This window comes from Nyctibius grandis, chromosome 21 (genome assembly GCF_013368605.1).
Source record: "Nyctibius grandis isolate bNycGra1 chromosome 21, bNycGra1.pri, whole genome shotgun sequence".
Classification (NCBI taxonomy): Eukaryota; Metazoa; Chordata; class Aves; order Nyctibiiformes; family Nyctibiidae; genus Nyctibius; species Nyctibius grandis.
The window spans coordinates 5,667,964-5,687,284 of NC_090678.1; the positions used below are offsets into that span (position 1 = coordinate 5,667,964).

Genomic DNA, 19,321 nt, shown 5'->3' on the forward strand with positions numbered 1-19,321 from the left:
TTCCTTGGCTAAGCATTAAAATAAAATAAATATTCACCATGCCCACAACTGGAGTGTCAGCTCCTGGACCAAAAGCCGACGGAAGGAAACGGAGCAGAACCTTGTGGGCAGGCTTGGTTGGCGAGGACCGATCAGGTAGGGCTGGGCTGGAGGCGGCAGGGCTTCTGCGTCTGACTGTCATTCCAGCTTCCCTTCAACAGTGGGATGCTCCTCTGCATTAACTTTTGCCTCTATTTAGGCAATCGCTGATATTTTAGGGTGTTAATGTCTTTGCCAAAAGCCGACCGGGAGCAATCCACAAGAAGGGAAATGGCTGTACAGAAACACACATACTTGAGTTGTTTACCGCAGCCCTTGGTGTTTGTGTATCCTCAGTTTAGCTTTCTCTTTCACCAGCAGAATAAATGCTGTTCCAACGGTTCTGACATGCTGTTTTCCAGAGATCCCCAAGCCGAGGGGTACCTCAAGGATGCCTGAACCCATCAAGCGTGTTTCTGCCACCCTGGAGCACGGTTTTGTTCCAGAAGAGATTTTCCGAAGCCTGACCTGTGCCAGCAGTTCCCTCTACAGCCCGGAGTACTTGTGGTCCCCACAAACCACCAAATCCCCACTGGGCTTCAGGGTGAGTGTGTTTCCATCTCCTGCCTTTTCCTGTCCAGAATTGTCTCTTTATCGGGGTCGCATGTTCATTCCCTGGGCAAAAGGGAAGTTTGCTGACCTCGTAAGATAAATTTATCTTATATTGCACCACTTTTCTGACTGCAACATTTGATACAGACCTAAAGTGCTGCCTTCCAGTCCCTGCCAAACGTGTTCGCAGCCTGGTGCTGCTGTGAAGCCCTTGCCGAGGCTGTTTTATCCACGACGGTTTCTTTAGCCCCAAGACAGAAATAATGATGCGGAACTTGTTTAGACAGCCACCCTGACCTCTCCCACTCCTTGGCATGTTTCTCGCTAAGAAATGACAGCCCCGTGTGCCTTGCCTGCAGAGCTGCCTGCGAACCCCAGATCAGCTTTGGCATTATCCCCGTCGTCGGAACAAGTTCAGACACCTGACGGACAACCCCATCAGTTTGACGGGCGCTGGAAGGTAAGGAGAGAAGGGATAAGGAGCCAAGGGCGATGGGAAGATGTTAGAGCTGGGAATGCAGAGCTAGATCTCTGCCTTGGTCTTTTTTTTATGGTAGGTGGCTGTGCTGCCTAATGGGGCTGGATGAATGGACCAGCTGCCCCGTCCGAGTTCAGGCTGGAGAGATTCGAGGGAATGATAAATAAATGAGTTGCTAAATGAGCAATTCTTGGAACCATCCCTCCAAAGGATGCCAGGCTTGCAGGGATGCTCTGTGATCCATGATTAAGAAAAGAAGCTCTTCTGGCTTTAATGGACTCGTCAGGGAATAGCTTCACACTTCTTCGTAAATAAGTGACGCTGAATGGTGCTAGGAAGTGAAAAATGTTCTGCCTTTTATCGGACGTATGCGATAGAGTGTTGGCAGCAGATGCAAAAAATAGATAGGCAGTGTGAGGTTCATCTGCCTAAAAACCATGACCTCATCTTTTTTTGGCCCAGGGGAGGGAGTCCTGGCCGTGAGCCTGGCCTCGGGCTGAGCAGCACAAACCCGTGCGTGGTTTTGGCTGGCGGGAAGGGCAGGGTGGGTTGCCTGTGGGGTGGGTCAGTGAGTGAGCTCTTCCCCTCTATTTCAGGGATGTCTCTTTCCTGTGTGACACTTCAAGTGGCCGAGAAGCGAAGAAAGCGATGACTGGCAGGAGCTATTCTGAGAGTTGTCGAGACCACAGAGGGAGCCGTGGTACAGTCCCGCGTAGCTCCGTGAGTGCTGCAGTTCAGGTGTTTGTGTGTATCACTAGCTGGGAGAAGGGAGGTCCCCATACGCGTGTCCTGATGTTACCCTGGTCCTAAAACTCGTCGGCTCTCCTTGCAGCTGGCAGCCCCCCGGCTCCCCCGCCGCAGTTTGGTGTTAGTCATTTCAATCTGCTTTTGGACGTAGATTGTTTCTGTTGGGTTGTGGATGCGTGGAGCAGGAAAGGGAAAAGCAGCGTGAAAAGCCACCACATGAGCTTTCCTCTCCTGGCTGCCAAACCTGTGTCCTCTTTGGGAAGGAACCGGGAGTGTGTTCACGTCTTTCATGCTGATGTTTTGTGTTCTCTCTCCCTTTTCCAACCCCAGCGAGCAATCCCAGCAGATAGTCTGGTTCCCAAGGAATTTCACATTGTGAAGAACAGGGGAGTTTTGCCCTTGAAGTACTTCGATGGGTGAGTGCTTTCTGCTTTATGAAGGTTTGTCCTCAGCCTGTCCAGAGCTGGGGGATAGAGTGATGAGAGGCTGAGGACGCTGCCCAAATACACCCCTTGCTGTTGGGAAGGGGAGAGTATAAAAAGGAGGTTATGCAAATTCTATGCTAATGACCAGGCTATAGTAAACCCTGCAGAGCAACGTCACCCTCCTTTTCTTTCTCCCTGCTGCTTTGGGGTGGCTAACAAAGAATTTGCTGCACACAAGTTCTGCTTCTCAGGGGAGTTTTGGTAGTTGGACAAAAATGTAGAAGCTGAAGTGTGGTTTGATCCCTGGAGGCAACTTTTGGAAGTTGCTAGTGGTTTTTTGCCCTTTTTTTGTTTGTTTTTTTTTAGGGGAGATGGGGTGGTGGTGGTTGTCTGTCTGTGTTTTTTTAAATTCTGATTAGTTTATCTGGTTTTCTTCTAGAATCACTTTCTGCCACAAAGCTGGGTGGGCTCTGTGTAGTTCTTATTCTCACTTTATGCTTGTATAGGCCTGCTAGCACCTTGAATCTGACCACTCTGGAAGGGTTTTTTGTTTATTTAGGATTTTTATTTTTTTTTTTTCCTAGACTGTGAGTTTTAAATCGAGTTTACCAAGCTTTGCCCAAAAAATGCTATTGAGACTCCCCTTGGTCTCTCCAGACAACTTACTAAATTTAAAGGAGGTTCTTTCTCATTGTTCAAGGATTAAAATACTGAGATCAGGAGTGAAATCCTCACAATATGTTTGCCAACATGATGTTACAGAACACTATCTTATTATTTCGATCCGTCTCTGGTGGGTGTGATGTGGATACGTGGTGCTTTTCTGGCCCCACCAGTAACTTTTAAACCCATCAATCACTTCTTAGCCAAGTACCATGAGAGGCCTTAAAGGGAGAAGGTTCCTACAAGATTTCTGTTGTTAGTGGCAAGAAGAAGGAGCGCCAGCTGGGGAAACAGCTGCAGGAGGTCCAATTCTCACATTAGGCACTGGATGCTCCCACTGAAGAGCAACCCTGCAGACCCTTCTCTGCCTCTCCAACCTTCATCAGCCTGTACACGGGACCGAGAGATTGAAGGAGAGAGTGAGATCCTGTAGCTAGCACTGGAAGGATTGCTTTGTAATCAAGTTCTAACATTTGTGTTGGTTTCAGGAAATACACAACGCTGATCAAAGACCGTGAAAAGAAACTACGGCTGTTCCCATCCATGTAAGTACCACCCTGCATAAAGTTGTTGTTGGAAAAAAACGCTGTTTGAATTTAATTTCCTGGGAAATATCATAATACACTGTGCGGAATAATGATGTCTCTTTCTGGTCTGTCAGAAAACCTTCTGGGAGGTTAGAGGTCATCCAGCTGATGGAGGTGATGGACAGCATGTTGGAAAAAGCTGGAGTAGACAAGCTAATCCAAGTAACAGGACCTTCACAGGTGGATAACTCGCTTGTACCCAAATAACTTTCTTGTACCCAGAAAAATAACATCTTGTTTTCCCCAGCGTTTACCCCTGCTGTGCTTAAGGTGCCTGCTAGCAGCTAGTTTCTGCCCAAACCAACTGTCTGTAGGTCCTGTAATAACCAGAGGTTTCCCCTCCTGAGCTTCTGTTTGTCTTCATCTGACCCACAAAGAACAAACAGCTTGCTGGTGTGGGAAGTTACGTTTCTGGCAAAAATGCCAGATAGGAATGCATTTGGCATTGTTACTATGGAGAAATGAAGGCAGTAGCTGTCTCGTCTCTTCATTGGGAGACAGGCTGCTGTGTTACACAGTGGGCCATTGGGAATCTTCATACACCTAAAAAGCAGATGTCAAAGAACATCTGTACCTTGCTTCACCTTATTTTCTGTTATTCTTGCACAGTGATGGGGAAGGATTTTTGAAAAACACAGAGCATTGCCTCAGCAGGAACTCCAGCTGGAATTAGCAGAGAAGCTCCCATGGAGGATAGTCAGGATAGTGCATAACAAGTTTGAAAACAAACCTGCAAATGCATGCAGGATGGCTCTTTCCCTCCCTCTTTATACCTTTAGTGGTGGTTTGTCCTCACAAGGAAACCTTCAGAAGAAATGAGAGATCTGTGCTAATCTCTGCTGTTGAAGGAGTAGGCTGGCCAGGCTCTGTAAGGCTGTTTTTTTTTCTCACCTCTTTTGCCAGCTCCATAACATGCTGGAGCTGATGAAGGCGGAGCAGAACATCTACAACATCGTTTTCCATGAGCTGATTCGGCAGGTCAGCGTGGACTGCGTGGAGAGAGGACAGCTGCTTTCAAAGCTCAGGTCATCATTAGCCAACCACCCTTAACCCCCCTCTTGATTTGTGGCAGTGTCCTCTTGGGAGTAGTGTTGGCTATTGCAGGTTGTTTCTGATGTCCTTGCCCAGCAAAGCCAGCACATCGCCACGTAATTGGCGTGGGGTCTGATGCCAGGAGTGAAATAGGGTTTCCCTGCCTAGCTAATAACCAGGACTAACGAGCCTCTGTTAGGTAACCTGGAGCTTGAAGTTGGTGGCAGTGTCACCACGCTTGAGAGTGTGGGCACCTTATTGGTGTGACATTTAGTAGAGATTCTCACATGTAGAATAGCTGGGACTTCTCTCATGGCCGGGGTTCCCGTGCTCAGATCACTACTATTTGTAGCAGATAAATTGTTCCAGATTGTTTAAAATCCCCAGTCGAAATACCCAAAAGATTGCCTTCTAGATAGCTTCCTATGCAGTGAAAGGAAAGGGTCTTCAGGTGGGGTAAGAGAGAGCTGCACTCTCAGGTAAACCCCCTTTTCTACTCTCTTTACTGCAGGCAGAGGTATGTGAGTCTCCTGGAGCGGGTTCCTAAACAGATGAAGACTCTCTACAAAAAAATGATGGCACAGCAGTTGGTCGACAAGCATATTACAGAAGAGCTACTCTATTTTAAGGAATCGTTTGAACAGCTGGTCAGGTCTGAATCCTGCCTGATCCTAAGAATTTATCTACGCCTTAGGCTTAGTACATTGATTTTGTTCGGTTTTCTAATCTTCCTCCCATAGAAGCAGGAAGATAGTGCTATGATTTGAAGCAGAGCTCCAGGGACCACACTTGAGCCTCCTCACACCCTCACTGCACCCTCTTAGTGCCAAATAATGTCAAAGCCACCTCCTTTCCCTAGCACACTGGGCGTTCGTTGGTGGGGGACTGCAGAAAGGGGTTGTTGGAGCAACATGGGAAGAGGAGGTCTTCAAGAGGCTTTTCACCCCTACAAGCGAGATGATTGTGTTGGAGGAAGAGAGCCCTGCATGATAGCGTAGGGCCCACCAGTCTGTGTCTGCCAGAGCAGAAACCTTCGGGTTGGGCTGAGCTGCATTATGACTGTTCCTTGCTGTTTCAGCGAGCTGTGTGAGATACGAGAACTTGACCACAAGGTGACCAAAGAAGCAGAAAAAGCTCAAGAGGAGCTAGCTGCAGCCATGCAGGAGGAAGAGGCGAATGAAAAGTAAGTTGCTTTCAAAGTTGAGGTTGGGAGACTTCTTCAGCATGTTGGTGTCATTCTCATGGGGTTGTTGGGAAGGAGAGAAGAGGGCTGATTTCCTTCTGGGGAAGAGAGCTTGGCTGTTTATGACAAATGCCATTGTTTTGCTATAAATCCTAAACTCCTCAAAGGGATAAAAAGCTGTTCAAAATGTTTCTAGTTTTAAGCTGTGAAAGTTGCATTTGTTGCTCGGGTGCTGGCATTCCCTTTTCTTCACCCCGTGTTCACAGCTGGTGAGCTCTTCATAATCTGGCAGAGCCTGCAGCTCTGAACTTCTGAGGGCCTGTGGACCCTCAGATACTTAAGAAATCAGGGACAGGTGTGCATATTTCATTGTCTTTTCTCCAGCCTTTGGGAGGAGTATCGGGAGTTATATGAGCTACAGAGAAGACGACTGGAAGAGCAGGTTCTGCAGCTAGCCCAAGAGAGAAACATTTGGAGCTCAGCTGTGTGTGACCTGGCTCTGAAGGTAGGTGCAGGAGATCCGTGGTACACTGCAAGGTATGAAACATCACATCTAGCAGTCTTGTTCCAAGGGCAGATTTCAACTCAAAGAACACTTTTATTCAATACGATTGGGTAGTAACACATTTCATTCCTGCCCTGACCTCATTTCTTGAGGTCTTTGTATTTCACACACGTGTTTTTTAAATGGAAAGCAGTTAATTCACACAGCATTTTTTTTGTACAGATCTCCAGGTTCTGTGCAGGAAGAACTTCTGTGAAATGAATATTTCCATTCAGAGATGGGTTTGACTAAAAAGTTTCCTATTCCTCATAATTTAGGATATTGTCGCCAGATTCCTTACAGTACCTCACAAAATATCATTCTTGGTTAATTCTGTGCTTCTTTGCTTGTGTGTCCCCATTGTTTGTGGTCTCTCCTCTCAGAAGAAAACTGGGCAAATAATAATGGGGTTTTTTTTCCAGATAATAGACAGAAACCAGCTCACATTGGTTCGCAGGCTCCATGTTAGTGGAAAGGCACTGACCAACGTTCTCAAGCATTTCATACTCCTCTTGGCCTCAAAGGTAGGGCCCTGTCTGTGAGGGGTACCTGTTCAAAGTGTGTGCATGCGTGATTTGTGTAGCTCTACGGTTCTCAGTAAAGCATTCAGGACTTCGGCTGTACTGATTTGAACTTTCAAATCTTGGTCTAGTTTCAAACAAGCATTAAAATTTGAATGAGTTCACTCTCTCACTCTCGGCTTGTCTCTCTTTACTCCATGTCCCCTTTTCTCTACCACAAACTTTTCTTTTTCTTGTTTCCCTTTTTTTTTTTTTTTTGTAGCTTTCTTCCCTCTCCCTGTTCCTTCTCTGCCAAACCAAACCAGATCCAGGCGAGTGTAATTTTGGCCTCATAGGTATGAGGGCTGCATGGTATCTCAGTAGCATACAAGCAACAAGGAGTCAAGCACTCAGTTCTGGCGTGCCCAGGGTGGGGTGAGCCACCCTAGTCCTGTCCCAAAGGGTTTGTGAGGGCTGTGCTGTGGAATTACAGACATTTCCCAGATCTCTGATATGTACATATCTCAAAATAGCTAGGCCAGGCCAAAGGGAGAATTCCTCTGACTCGGATCAAAACAATCACAACAGTCCCTTTTCCCACCCTCTTGCCCAACTCTTGCAGGACACAGAAGACCTGGCTGATCTGCAGGAAGAGACCGAGCACTTCAGGGAGAGGCTGGGTCACGTTGGAGCAGAAATAGAGCGTTCCGAGAAGTCTAGCCAGGGGAAACTGCAAATTGTCTGCAGCTGCCTCAACAAGCAGCTTCAGTGCTTCCATGGCAGTGACTCGTGAGTGGCACAGAGGGACAGAGGGTAGCAGTCAACTCCCTCAACCTTTGCCTCGTGACAGCAGGTCTCACTGGCCCAGTGCGAAGTGTGCACTCTCGGGTGCAGTGAGCTTTGGTGCGATTTGTACATCCATCACCACTCTACTTTTTTGCTCGACGCATGTATTTTGATAATCAGGTCCAGGTAACTCCAAAATGACGCTGTGGGTTGGTGGCTGAATTCAGTGGAGCAAGAATTGCACCCTCCTGCTGCGAACCAGAGCGTCCTTTTTGCAGCTGTCATTGCTATAACAGAATTCTTCTATTTAGTTTGGTTCTTCTTAACTTGAATGCACACGCATTAATGCTTCAATAGAGCATTCAGTTCTCTCATGTACAGATACAAAATGAGACTCTAAGACTCAGGATGTTTCAAATCCAAAGTCATTTTGTATGTTAAGGTGATTATATTTTGTAGGCTTTTTGTTAGTTCACTGTGATATGTTAAATAAAACAAAGCAGAAACACAAGCACAACATGCAAAAATATACACAGCATGTGCATTAACAAAAGACACCACTTTACAGATTTCAATCATAGAGTTAATAATGTCTGAATTTTCAATATGTCCTTGGATTTGATTTTCGTCTTTGCTGGAAGTTACATATTTTCTTAACTGACACCTAATGTTTGTGTTACGTTGAGAGAACAAAAATCTCTGGTTGAGTAGGGCCTGGTGGTTTTTTTGGTTCTCTTTCAAGTTACAATTTATATCACAAACTTGGTATGCATAGAGTATATATCTTGACTCTTAGTTTTACCTTGGCTACTAAAGGAGTTTTTTCTCTCAGATCCAATCCCTTCTTTCTCTCTGCTTTAGCTCCTCTCCGATGAATGAAAATTTACTGGATGAAATCCTACGAGATATCAGGAACTTGACAAATGTAAGATTTTTGGGAGGTTGGACATATTATCGAGCGGTATCTGCTCAGCAAATTACCACGTGTTAGCTGAGCCACAGCGAGCATCCACGCCCGTCGCAAATGTGAATGAAAACACATCAGCTCAAATCTTTTGTGCTTAAGCTAAGAGCCTACACGTGAGAAGTTATAACTGACCAATACCATAGTTCAGCCAGTGCATTCAACCTAGTTGTCCATTTGAGCAGTCTGACCGACAGCTCTGGTGACTGGTAAACTATATTAATCCATAGAAGCGCTCAGAATTGTCACCAGTAAGTTTCCAACTTATTGTGCTAGGTACTCGCTGTGACATCTTTATGCTCATGGATTCCTCACACTTCTCTTACCTGATTTCCACCACCTTTCTGTCGCAGCCAAGGGGTGGTCCAACTTCTGGGGGGCACGGCGAACTTGCTACTTTTCTTTCAGATGCTAAAAGAGGACCTTGAGCAGTACAGCGGGGAGGTGTGCCTAAGAAAGACCGAAAGTCTGCAGAGCGCAGCCAGCCTGCAGGAGCACTGGACAGAGCTGGGACAAACGCTGCTAAATCGACACAAGGACTTTGCTGGAGCGTTGCCTCTGCAGCACGCTGCCCTGCAAGAAATAAACCAAAGGGCATGTGAACTCTACCAGCAATACAACATAAGGATAAGTGGGAATAATGGTAAGGAATGACCCATTTTGCAATTCAGTCTTTCCTTGGGGACGCCAGGAAAGTAGTGGGTAGTAAAGGACCAGTTGACATAATATACACTGGCTTTTTCCAAAGCTAAAGTCTGACCCCCAGACACGTGCTGGGAATCAAGAGCATTCAAGGGATAAACTCCAAGAAATTTGACTTGCAGTCACAGGTAAAAAGAATTATCTGAAATTTTAAATGTCCTACAGTGCAAAGAACCTGCAATGCAGATACGACACGGGGAAGTCGTGTGTTAATGTTCAGAGGGAGCGTTGGGCGGTTTGTGATTATGTAGATAATGCATGGAAAAGAAAATAAATGTAAAAGGAAAGAATGGATGTTTAAACTGTAAAGTAAAACATCACTTTGGAGATCATTAACCAGGTAACAGTGCCTCAGAGGGTAATACTTTTTTAACTTACTTTATCATTAACACAAAGTTATCTTAATGTAGATATTGAATTATCTTGATAATAAAGTATGTAAATAAATTTTCCTTGCTGATATAAAGTTATCATGTCTTGTGTAAGATAACAAACATATGTTGTGTAATTTGCAACTAACCTCAACCTTTGCCTCTGCAAGACCTTGACTCATTTCTGATTTCAGAATTGTTACGTCTCTGATGTTCTTTTAATCATCTTATTTCCTTTTAGCAGACTAAAACTAAACTGAACATGTGCTGTCAGGAACTGCTACTCGTGTTTGCTAAGCTGCTTCTCATACTGTCATTTTATTCTTTCACTTGGGGTTATCCTGTGCTTTTCCCTACGTTACCTTACCCTACATGTTATATTTCAGCGTACTAGAGAGAATAAGTCTGTCCATCCTAAGAGACAGCTAAAAGAATTAAATATTCCTGGTAGCTCTCCTTAGAAAGTGAGAGAAAGTAGAAGGAACGGGGCCATAATTGGCCAGACACCAGCATGGCAAAAAGTTAACAGCAGATTGTCAGAAGCCGCTATACTTAGTTGTGGTCAGAGCAAAGGGCCAGGCAGCACAGCACAGACATCTGGTGCAAAATAGCTTCAGCCAGTAAAGTCCAGAAAAAGGGATTTTTGGTTATTTTAACGAAGACTTTGAGAACTGGACCACAGGAAAGGTATTCTCTTGATCTATACAAGGCAGTGTATTTGGAATGGCTTGGATTCATTTTTGCATTGTAATGTAGTGGCCTTTCAGTAGAAAAGACAAGGTATCCCTTCTCTTTGCATTGCATTTCTGGTGAAAAACAGTAAAAATGAAAACGATTGTAAAGAATAGGTGAGAGACAATACGGAGAAGAGGGTAATTTTGTCCTGTAAAGCAATGTCACTCCATTACCTGAAGTATTTCTCAGTTACCTGAAGTATTTATTTAAGATCTGATTACCTGATCTCAAGCAGCATGTGCCAGAAATACAAAGGATTTAGCATTTGATGACAAGGATTAGAGATGCAGAGAGAACAATGAGATATGAGATTGCTGTAGACAGGAGATATAAGAAAGGACTTATATGAAACCTATAAGGTTTGGCTTAAGGTCTTTGCTTTTATTCAGTCTTGATCGCTTCTTAAAGCCTTCACAGCATACCTTCTTTGTGAGAATAAGATGGTTTTGACTCTGAAATTGGCACTTGGGACTAGCGTGACCCTTTCCAGTGAGCTCGTTAGGTCTTCTCTTGTGCTGGGGACTTGAGTAAGTTTATAAGATAAATGCAACAACACAGACAGCCTTCCCAAAGTAAGACACTGTTTAATGAGGATCCAGAATACTGTGTAAGGGCTAATATGGCCAAACCACACATAAGTGATGAGAAGTGACTGTTCTCCCTCATCCCATGCCCTCCTGGGACCCACCTCTTTTTTTCTTTCCTCTTATGCTGATGCTGCATGGCAAGAAAACTGAAAACAATTTAATTCCTACCAATTCTCCTTGGTGTCCTGGTCATTAAAAACTAATGCCTGGTTGTGGGGCTCCCATCGTGTGCTCTGAAAGGCTCCAGCCTGCGGAGAGTAACCTCCTCTCTTTCTTACCAGCCTGGACATCCCAACACTGCTTCATTGCACTTCTCCCAGTCTAGAGGAGAAGTTAACCAGTTCTGCCCCACAGCTGTACAGTGGGGAAACCAAGCCATGCATCAAAATTATGGAAATATTAAAAAAACTGTCATCACCTCCGTGTGCATAACATGCCGTCTTTGCTACAAGATCTCACAGAGGCCAGGACCTCACCAGGATTTAAAGAAAGCTTAAACATTGGATATCAAGAGCAAACAGAGAATATCTGTCAGTGTGTGTCAGATAAGTGAATGAACAAGTAATTTACTACCTTGTCCAGGCATTTTTGCACATCTGTGCACACTGTATCACCTTTGTCTTTGAAGAATCAGGTTGTAACTGCAAAGCTGTTTTAAAGAGAGTTTTATATTAAGCCTTTATGCAATGAGGGAGCCAAATCTGCCAAGACAAGAAGGAAAGTCCAGGCTTCAGATCAAGCCCACTTTCTTTCAACTTGCTTTGAATTCAGTGCTTACTAAGCAGCTCATTCTTAGTCCTAAGTGTAGCCAGTTCCCACATAGGCTGTACATCCCTCTTGGCAACTCTCTTTGAATCCAGCTTTGTTTTTGTTGGCTGAAAGAATTGTAATTAAAGGTTCATATTTTCTTCCCCCGCAGGCACAGCTAGGTTTTTGACAGCCTTGGTGAGAAGTATGGAAGATTGGTTATTCAAGGTGCAAAAGCTGCAGCGAGGTCCTGACGCGCACGAAGCTGAGCTGTGGGCATTTTCTCATGAGGTTCCTGTGTGGCTGGCCCAGGCGGATGCAGTGATGAGCTGTGTAGGCTCCAGCCAGTTGCATGAAGCTGACAGTGATAAGAAACCACATTTCCCGTAAGGACAGAGGTGTTAATTGCGTCTGGGCTGGCCTTGTACATTAAACTACACTCCTAAGAAAAGAGAAATGTTCTTTTGTGGGGACCCTGGTGCAGGAAACTGGCAGTGGGATAAATGTGATCAGCTGAAGTGTTAAAATGATTGGCGACTGCCTTTCATTTGCTTTGGTTTGGCAATATCTGTGGAAACAGTTGGTGGCTTCAATATCGCTCCTGGAACATCACCGTCTCCCTCAGAACTGCCACCTGCTTTGGAAATCTTGACATTTGAAGAAAAACCAAAAAATGTGATTCTTTTACAGTCAGATTTGTGGGGGCATATTCCTCCTTGTGGTGCTCCATTGTCTTTGGTAAATATCATCAGGAAATAAATTATTTGCAGAGCACGTGCATAACGTGCACGTAAGAGATTGGGGGCAAACGTGGCATTTGCAAGTAACTATAACATTAACAAAAATGCCTGTGTCATGTTTCATAGTACAGCATATGGTGTACTAAAGTATGTTGTTGTCCTTGAGTTGGGAAGCAAAAGGTGACTTTGAGACAGGAGATCCTCAGATCTGGTGGACTAGAGGTCACTTTGGTTCCGGATTTGTTTTTTTTTTCAGGGTGGTACCTAGAGAATTTTTTAAGATGATTCAGCAATGGGTTCTGTCCATGAATAATGAGATTGAGAAGAGCATCGCGCATCTCAATGAAAAAGTAAGTGCAAGCCTGAAACTGCTAGGGATAAGAGTACTATATCTAGTATTCAGTCTTTCCTTGAATTTCCATCTGGCCAGAGCACAGGTGTGAGGAACGCTTGTTTCTCTTTGACACTTTCTTTCCTGTTTGAGTTGAGTTGTGGCTTTTGTCTTCCAGTCAAAGGAGCAGAGGAGAACTCCTCTAAAAATAGCTGTAAGGTCTCCTATACAGCGCATGAATGCAATTTTATTGTTTCATTTTTAGTAAACATTTCCTCTGGAATAACACTGATATTTCCTGTTCAGGGAGCTGTTTTGGCTGCTACCTCTCTGTGGTTTTCCTTCTGTCTCCCAGGATTGTAGACCAGAGGCTTTCACTATGCATTTTTGAGGTGTTCTATAAGTGTGGCGTGTGATTTTTGGTTTGTTGCTGTATTCTGGGAAAGAGAAAGCGCCACGTGGCTGATAAGCAGCACATGATCCCAAGCAAGAATTGGGAGAAGGATAGATCTGTGATAGGAAAAGATGTGTTCGTAATGAGAATGAATATGGGAGAAAATAGTAAAAACAAATGTTTCTGTCATTAGGTCAGTTTGCAAATTGAATTAGGTAGGACACTGACCTATGTGAAATGCACTGACTTCAGACTACTTGGCAAGACCAGTCATTTATTACTGGTTTAGGTTTGCTCTGATGTTTTATGCAGGTGACTGGACTGCACCGAAACCTGATCCTGTGGCTGGTGAATTTGCTGAGACACATGACAGCGGATCGCTTGTCCTGGGAGTGTCCCTATCGGCAAGAGTCAGACACTGAGATGGACGAGGAGCTCAGACTTCTGGCAGCTTGTAAGCTGCGGCATGAAGCTGAAGAGCTGGTTGCAGAGATGGGCAGATTCTCTGGTTCTATAGTCAGGTAACAGCAGAGGTTTTCAATTTCATCTAAGGGGGTTTTCTCAAGAAAAAATGTGTAGTGTGCTGAGAGATTGATCATGGCAACAGATCCCGTCAATTTGGTTGTCCTTGGATCTTTTCCCAGGCCCTAAATGGGCCTTACTGGAATTTGTAGGCAGCCTAACAAGATAGGAACACCTAAAGAGAATGGCAGTGCCTGCTTTATACCTAGTATTGCTATAAAACATGCTAACATCTGTGATTGCATGGGCTCTGCCCACACTTCTGAGGGTGACTTCTGAGGATGTAAGGGCAGTACAGGCAGCAAGTCTGCAGTCCAGGTCACCTGGAGCAAAGCCTCCACCTGCTTCAGGATCTGTGCTCACACGTCCTCTGTGGGTTAGTACAGCACTGGCATGGCCAAGCCGTCCAGGACGTTGTTGTGTGAGTGGAGCAGAGGAGGATTGCTTTTCTGGAGACTTCTCTAGTGCAGAGGTCTATAGATAGCTCCTGTACCTTGCTGACAGCAGCAGGATCCTGGCTGAAGGGAATAAAGCATTTGAGGGTACTCCTGCAGGGCTGATGACATTCTGCATCTTTGCAGCTGCTGCCGTGAGATTGTCAATGCAATCGTTCGAAAGAAACGGTCTGAGATGGATTTAGAAGCTGATTTTGAGCTGGAGGAGCTGAATAAGATTAAGGTAAAAGGTGCCTGTGTTTCCACCTGTCTAGGTCTGGGGTAGATGAGACTGCATTTGCTTTGTAAAAGGTAGAGAAAAATATATGTGAGGGTTTCAAGAAGGAGGAAGACTCCTGCTACTCCAGTGGATTACCCTGGTCCCCCATGTTTCCTACTGACCCTGCAGTCCTGGAAAGCAGACAAGCCTGGACCGGGACATGTTCAGTTTTAATGTTTTCCTTGCCCTGTTTCAGGGTGCATATGTAAGGGCTCGCATGCGAGATTTATTCCATATGAGTGGCAGTAGATTAGCCTCTGGTTCAAAGCTTGTCAGAGCCATGCACATCCAGACTTGAGCGGTGCTTAGGAGTTCCTGGAGGTCCTTGGTGCAATATACCTTTCTACAGATGCAGTTCAAATTTTTTGCAGTCAGCTGACCTACCTGCCACCTCCTTATTCTACACTTGCACGTAAAGCTCTTAATTGCTTCCGCTTCATCACCAGTGTTTAGTCAAGCTTTGCCTGCGCTTCAGGAATGCGAGAGGTAGGCTTTTCCTGAAGCCCAAGGCTTCCTTGAGCACAGGGCAAATGGCATTGCTTCAAGGAATGTAAGAAGCTTCTCTGCAGAGATTGAAAATACTTGTGCTTCTGTTCTGTGTTACCTTAGTGAGTGAAAAATTAACCCCTGGGATTTACTCTCATTTCTCCCCACATGGGCTGAGGCAGTGGCTGTGACAGAGATGTTCTGCACTGGCCTGAGGAGGAGCTTGTTGAAGGAATTAGTTGGTGGGAGTGATTAGCCAGTGACAGATGCCATGTCTGAAAGCTTGGAGAAATGTGTCTTCCTTTTCCTCTGTAGGGTGAGAGTGGAAGGGTCCAGGTAGGGCCCTGGAACAGATGAAGACAGAAAGGTGGAGTTACTTCACTGACTGAATGAATATGATAACAGCTATTTTTTCTGCTCAATAATCCCTGAATAATAATTTTCTGTTATGTCTTCCCAGACTGAGTGCTGTAATTGGATTCAAGCGTGTAGTCTTCTCCTTTCAGAGATCAAAGCCACTCCTGTCTCCTTTCTGGATTTAGAAGACCTGAAAAACCTCTTTGGATCAGAGGTAGAACTGAGAAACCTCTTTGGATCACAGGTATATATAGACTGCATTTGCTCTTCTGGGTTGAACCAATCGGAATGAAGGCCTGCTTCAAAACTTTTCCTTAAGGAAGCAGCTACAGTTCAGTTTGAGGGAAGGTTTAGCACAGGGACCTGCAGGCACTCAAAGTGGCAGCTAGAACTGTGAGGTGTTATGACTGTAAACTGGTTAAAAATCACAATGCTTCTTGGGAGGCAGGTCTGAAGCAAAACCAGAGCTTCAGTGGAGCTAGGAGATTTTACCCCACTGGTAGATCAGTTCCCAATGGTGCATGATAGCATTTGCTTCACTTGTTGGGGTGGGCTTTGGCTGGAACACTGGTGGTTGCCTTGCCCAGGAGATCAGGCTGAACTTCTGGTTTAATTCCTTATGTGGCTAGATGGATGTCTGACACTGCCTGTGACAATTAGGTGTGTTTTATAGATGGTTGGCCTGGCATTGGCCTAATTTCATAAGAAACAGGCTAAATTCAGATGATGAAGAAATTGATTTATGTTTATTGTCTTGAACAATGTGTTCGCGTCCATTCTGAACTCGACCCCCAAGCAAAGTGGTGGTGTTCGTGACTCTGTGTACAGCCAGTGCTGTCTCTCTTTTTCTCCGTGCCATGGCCTATACAAAGCAGGTATGCCACAGTGGGTCCTGCTTATGTGATGTTCAGTAATTAGCATATTCATTTGTAATTTGAAATATGTTCCTACTCAGGACCTCCTAAGTGGCTGGAGTCCAAGTCTAAATATGTGCAAGAGAAAGAGACCAGTTAGCTTTGCCTCAGTTATCTGGATGCACAGAGGGAGCGTGCTACTAACCCAATCCTTACGGTGCCTTACAGGAATTGCAGCTGAAGCTTAAGGACACTATCATTTCTTCAACTCAGGAAGAGCTTGAAGCTGAAGATGCCGACAGCAGTAGGAAACCTGTAACAGAGGAAGAAACATTAGAAGTAAAGAAGGAAATACCTAGTGTGCAGGTGACCATAGTAGCTGCAATATGCTGCTTTCCATCAGGGCCTTTTTATTTATTACTCGGTGTATGTGATGTGAAACACGGCTTTACAGCTGCCTTGAATGCTACTAGGCTAACAGTGTCTCCTGTTTCTTGTTCCTTTTCTCTCTCAGCAGCAGCCAGGTGCTGGTACGGATTATCTGACTGAAGACAATGAAGCTACTGCAGACATGATCAGATACGTAGGACATGACTCCAAGATCCACCTGAAGTCTCTGAAGTCAGACGTCATCTCGGTTACAGGGGTAGGAATCTCCACAGCACCAATGGTTTTAGCCTGTTGGCAGAGAGTTGGAGCTGGGTTTTAGCTGTCTGCTCAGACTCTGTTATGAGACCCCCTTTAACACTTGTCAGACCTGCTGCGGCAGTGCCAGGTGCTGGTGTTCTCTCTGATTCCTCTCTTCTTGCAATTTTAAATAATTGTTAGTGCAGTTACCACAGCTGAAATTTGTCCTCCTGACCCATGCATTACTGCCACGGCTCCGGGACTTTAATGGGACCAGTAACGGGTGACATGTATACTCTGAACCAGGACTATCTGCAGAGACTGGGATGGTGAAAACGGTTTGGTGCTGAGTACATGAGAGGAGATGAACAGGATTCAGGGAAGTCCTAGAACAACAGGGAAGAAAGAAGTTCAGGTTGTTTTGGCCTCCTGGGTCCCTGTTTTCACTTGCCTTTGAGATGGTGCTTTTTGGAAGAGGACTCCAGGCCAAAGTCCTCCTTTGGTAAAGTTACCCTTCAGAAGTCATAGGGCCTGCCTTTTGCAGTGATTCCCTGGCCAGTCAGTCATCCAGAGTGGAGCCTAGAGGTTCAGGAATTGCGGATATTTAGCAAACTGTCACAGGATGGTCCCACTCCTTCAGTGTGCTGCATTGCTGAGTGTGCCTGGCCCTTCATGCCCTAGCGGGGGGCAGCTAGTTCAGAGTGACAGTGGGAGATGCAGGAGCATTTCTTTATGGACTTTGATTTGTTTTACAGAAATGAATCCCTGGAAGTCACAATTACCTTCCAAAGCTTAGAGTACGAGCCTTTCAACAGTTACTTTTACAGAAAAACCCTGGTTGTTTTCTTCTGATGAAGAAAACTGACATGTGCCTGTTGGACCCTGTGAGAAGCTGCCTCTTTCTGTTCTCTGAACATTGGTTTGTTGGGGTTTTTTTGCTGCTGGTCAGGCTACAGCCATCTCCAGCCTCTGTAACCCAGTGAATGCACCAGCAACCCAAGAGTATGAGCCAGTGAGACTTTCATGTCTGAGTCAGAAAAGCATTTTAATCTCTAATGCCAAGATCAGTTCAGTGCCTGAACTAGCCTCTGGTTTTACATGTTTTGCTGATACGGAGCTCTTGTCTGTGTTGTGACTGTGCACTGAGACAGCAGCACCAAACCAGGCACATGCTGCAGATGAAATGCTGCATCGTTGGTTTCACGTTCATTTATAGAAGGTTTTGTTCTTCCCAACCAGAGGGAGATGACTGCCAGCAAGTCGTCGTCTCCCTTTTCTCAGAAAGAGTTTGAAGCCCTGGCAATGCTGGAACATCTGCAAATGCAGCTCCTGTGAGTACTGGTTCTGTGCTAGAGGCATGAGCGGGGCAGGGCTTCATCCCAGGCAAGTGCCTGTTCTGCTCTCTGATAAGGTTCTGCTTCATCCAGTATCTCTTGGCTTAATTTTGGGTTTCCTTCTGTTCTGATTGTCTTGGGCCATTGACTGTGACTTATGTTAGCCAAAGACATGACCCATGTCAGCTGTCCTTCATCTGTGTGCAGATTTTCCATTTTGTGTACTCATGAAGTTCATTACAGAGGTACTCATGATTGTTTTCTGCAAGACTCCTTAATACTTCAGGTCCTGTTAGCACTCACAGGGTGCTGTGAATGCAGCTGAGTGCTTCCAGGGCCTGCTGGTGCCCAGGAGCTTGGTAGGTACAGCCATGCAACGTGGTGCCTAAGTGTGGGGAGCACAATGAAGGGGCACCCAAGTGGCTCCGTGCAGAATCACATCAAGGTTTGTGTTTGGTAATGACTTCTTCCATGCCTCAGCAGGCTTGGGCACTCTGAATTACATTCCCTCATACTTCTTGTTTTGTTTGTGAGCTTGTATTATGCAGGGTAATCCCATCTCATTAGCCTTGCTAATAGCACTGACTGTGCTCTGTATTTATCCTTGCACAATGAAGACCAGCATCTCACCCTTTGCTAGCAAACACTGAATTTTATAATGAATTCAATTTGCAGGGTTTACATAGATGTGCCATGAAGTTCTTTACACAGCTTTTAACAATGCCCTTCCCTGAAACCATAAATGTGTTTTATAGAGTCAGTCAATCCTACCGAACGCTTCAGCTTTCTGAATGTTTCTTTTTAGGTATCCTGCCAGCAGCTGCTTAGATTTCGGCTTTCAGCCTTATCTTTGCTTCTGTGTTTTAGAGAAAGAGAGGTCCGTGCTCAGAAAGCAGAGGAGAGATCTGAAGGTCTTGAAGAGAAGCTGGAAGAAGCACTGCAGAGAATCAAAGAGCTAGAGTGTGAGCTAGAGAAAGAGGGGAAAGTCATCCCAGAAGCAACACACAAAGAAGGACAAGGTCAGGAGAATCAATATTCTGAACCGTTTCCCAGGCACAGAGAGGGTAGCAATCTTTGAGGACACCTCATTCATCTGTTTAGTGCAGGACCCTCTCCTCCTGGGCACATCCCAGGGTTTTGTCTAGACTCTTTGTCAGAGGCCAAGCAAGGAGGCTTTTAACATGATTCTAGCTCAGGACAGAAGGAACTGCTGAATGTGGTCTGTTTTTGAGAGAAAGTAATTTTGTTTGATTTTGACATATGACACAGGGTCTATATCTG

At 45.2% G+C, this 19,321-nt stretch overlaps 1 protein-coding gene across 1 annotated transcript in view; it reads left to right on the forward strand.

Annotated features, from left to right (window-relative positions):
* The window catches only part of AXDND1 (axonemal dynein light chain domain containing 1), a 19,937-nt gene continuing 616 nt past the window's right edge, over positions 1–19,321 (forward strand). Inside the window, 24 exon segments of the mRNA XM_068416745.1 lie at positions 1–135; positions 441–622; positions 990–1,090; positions 1,705–1,828; positions 2,186–2,271; positions 3,432–3,488; positions 3,605–3,710; positions 4,434–4,555; positions 5,074–5,214; positions 5,641–5,745; positions 6,130–6,250; positions 6,712–6,813; positions 7,412–7,578; positions 8,437–8,500; positions 8,948–9,182; positions 11,854–12,067; positions 12,678–12,771; positions 13,459–13,667; positions 14,250–14,346; positions 15,329–15,469; positions 16,308–16,445; positions 16,597–16,725; positions 17,946–18,037; positions 18,908–19,059. Coding sequence (XP_068272846.1) covers positions 39–135; positions 441–622; positions 990–1,090; positions 1,705–1,828; positions 2,186–2,271; positions 3,432–3,488; positions 3,605–3,710; positions 4,434–4,555; positions 5,074–5,214; positions 5,641–5,745; positions 6,130–6,250; positions 6,712–6,813; positions 7,412–7,578; positions 8,437–8,500; positions 8,948–9,182; positions 11,854–12,067; positions 12,678–12,771; positions 13,459–13,667; positions 14,250–14,346; positions 15,329–15,469; positions 16,308–16,445; positions 16,597–16,725; positions 17,946–18,037; positions 18,908–19,059 — 3,076 coding nt within the window. The 5' untranslated portion in view covers positions 1–38.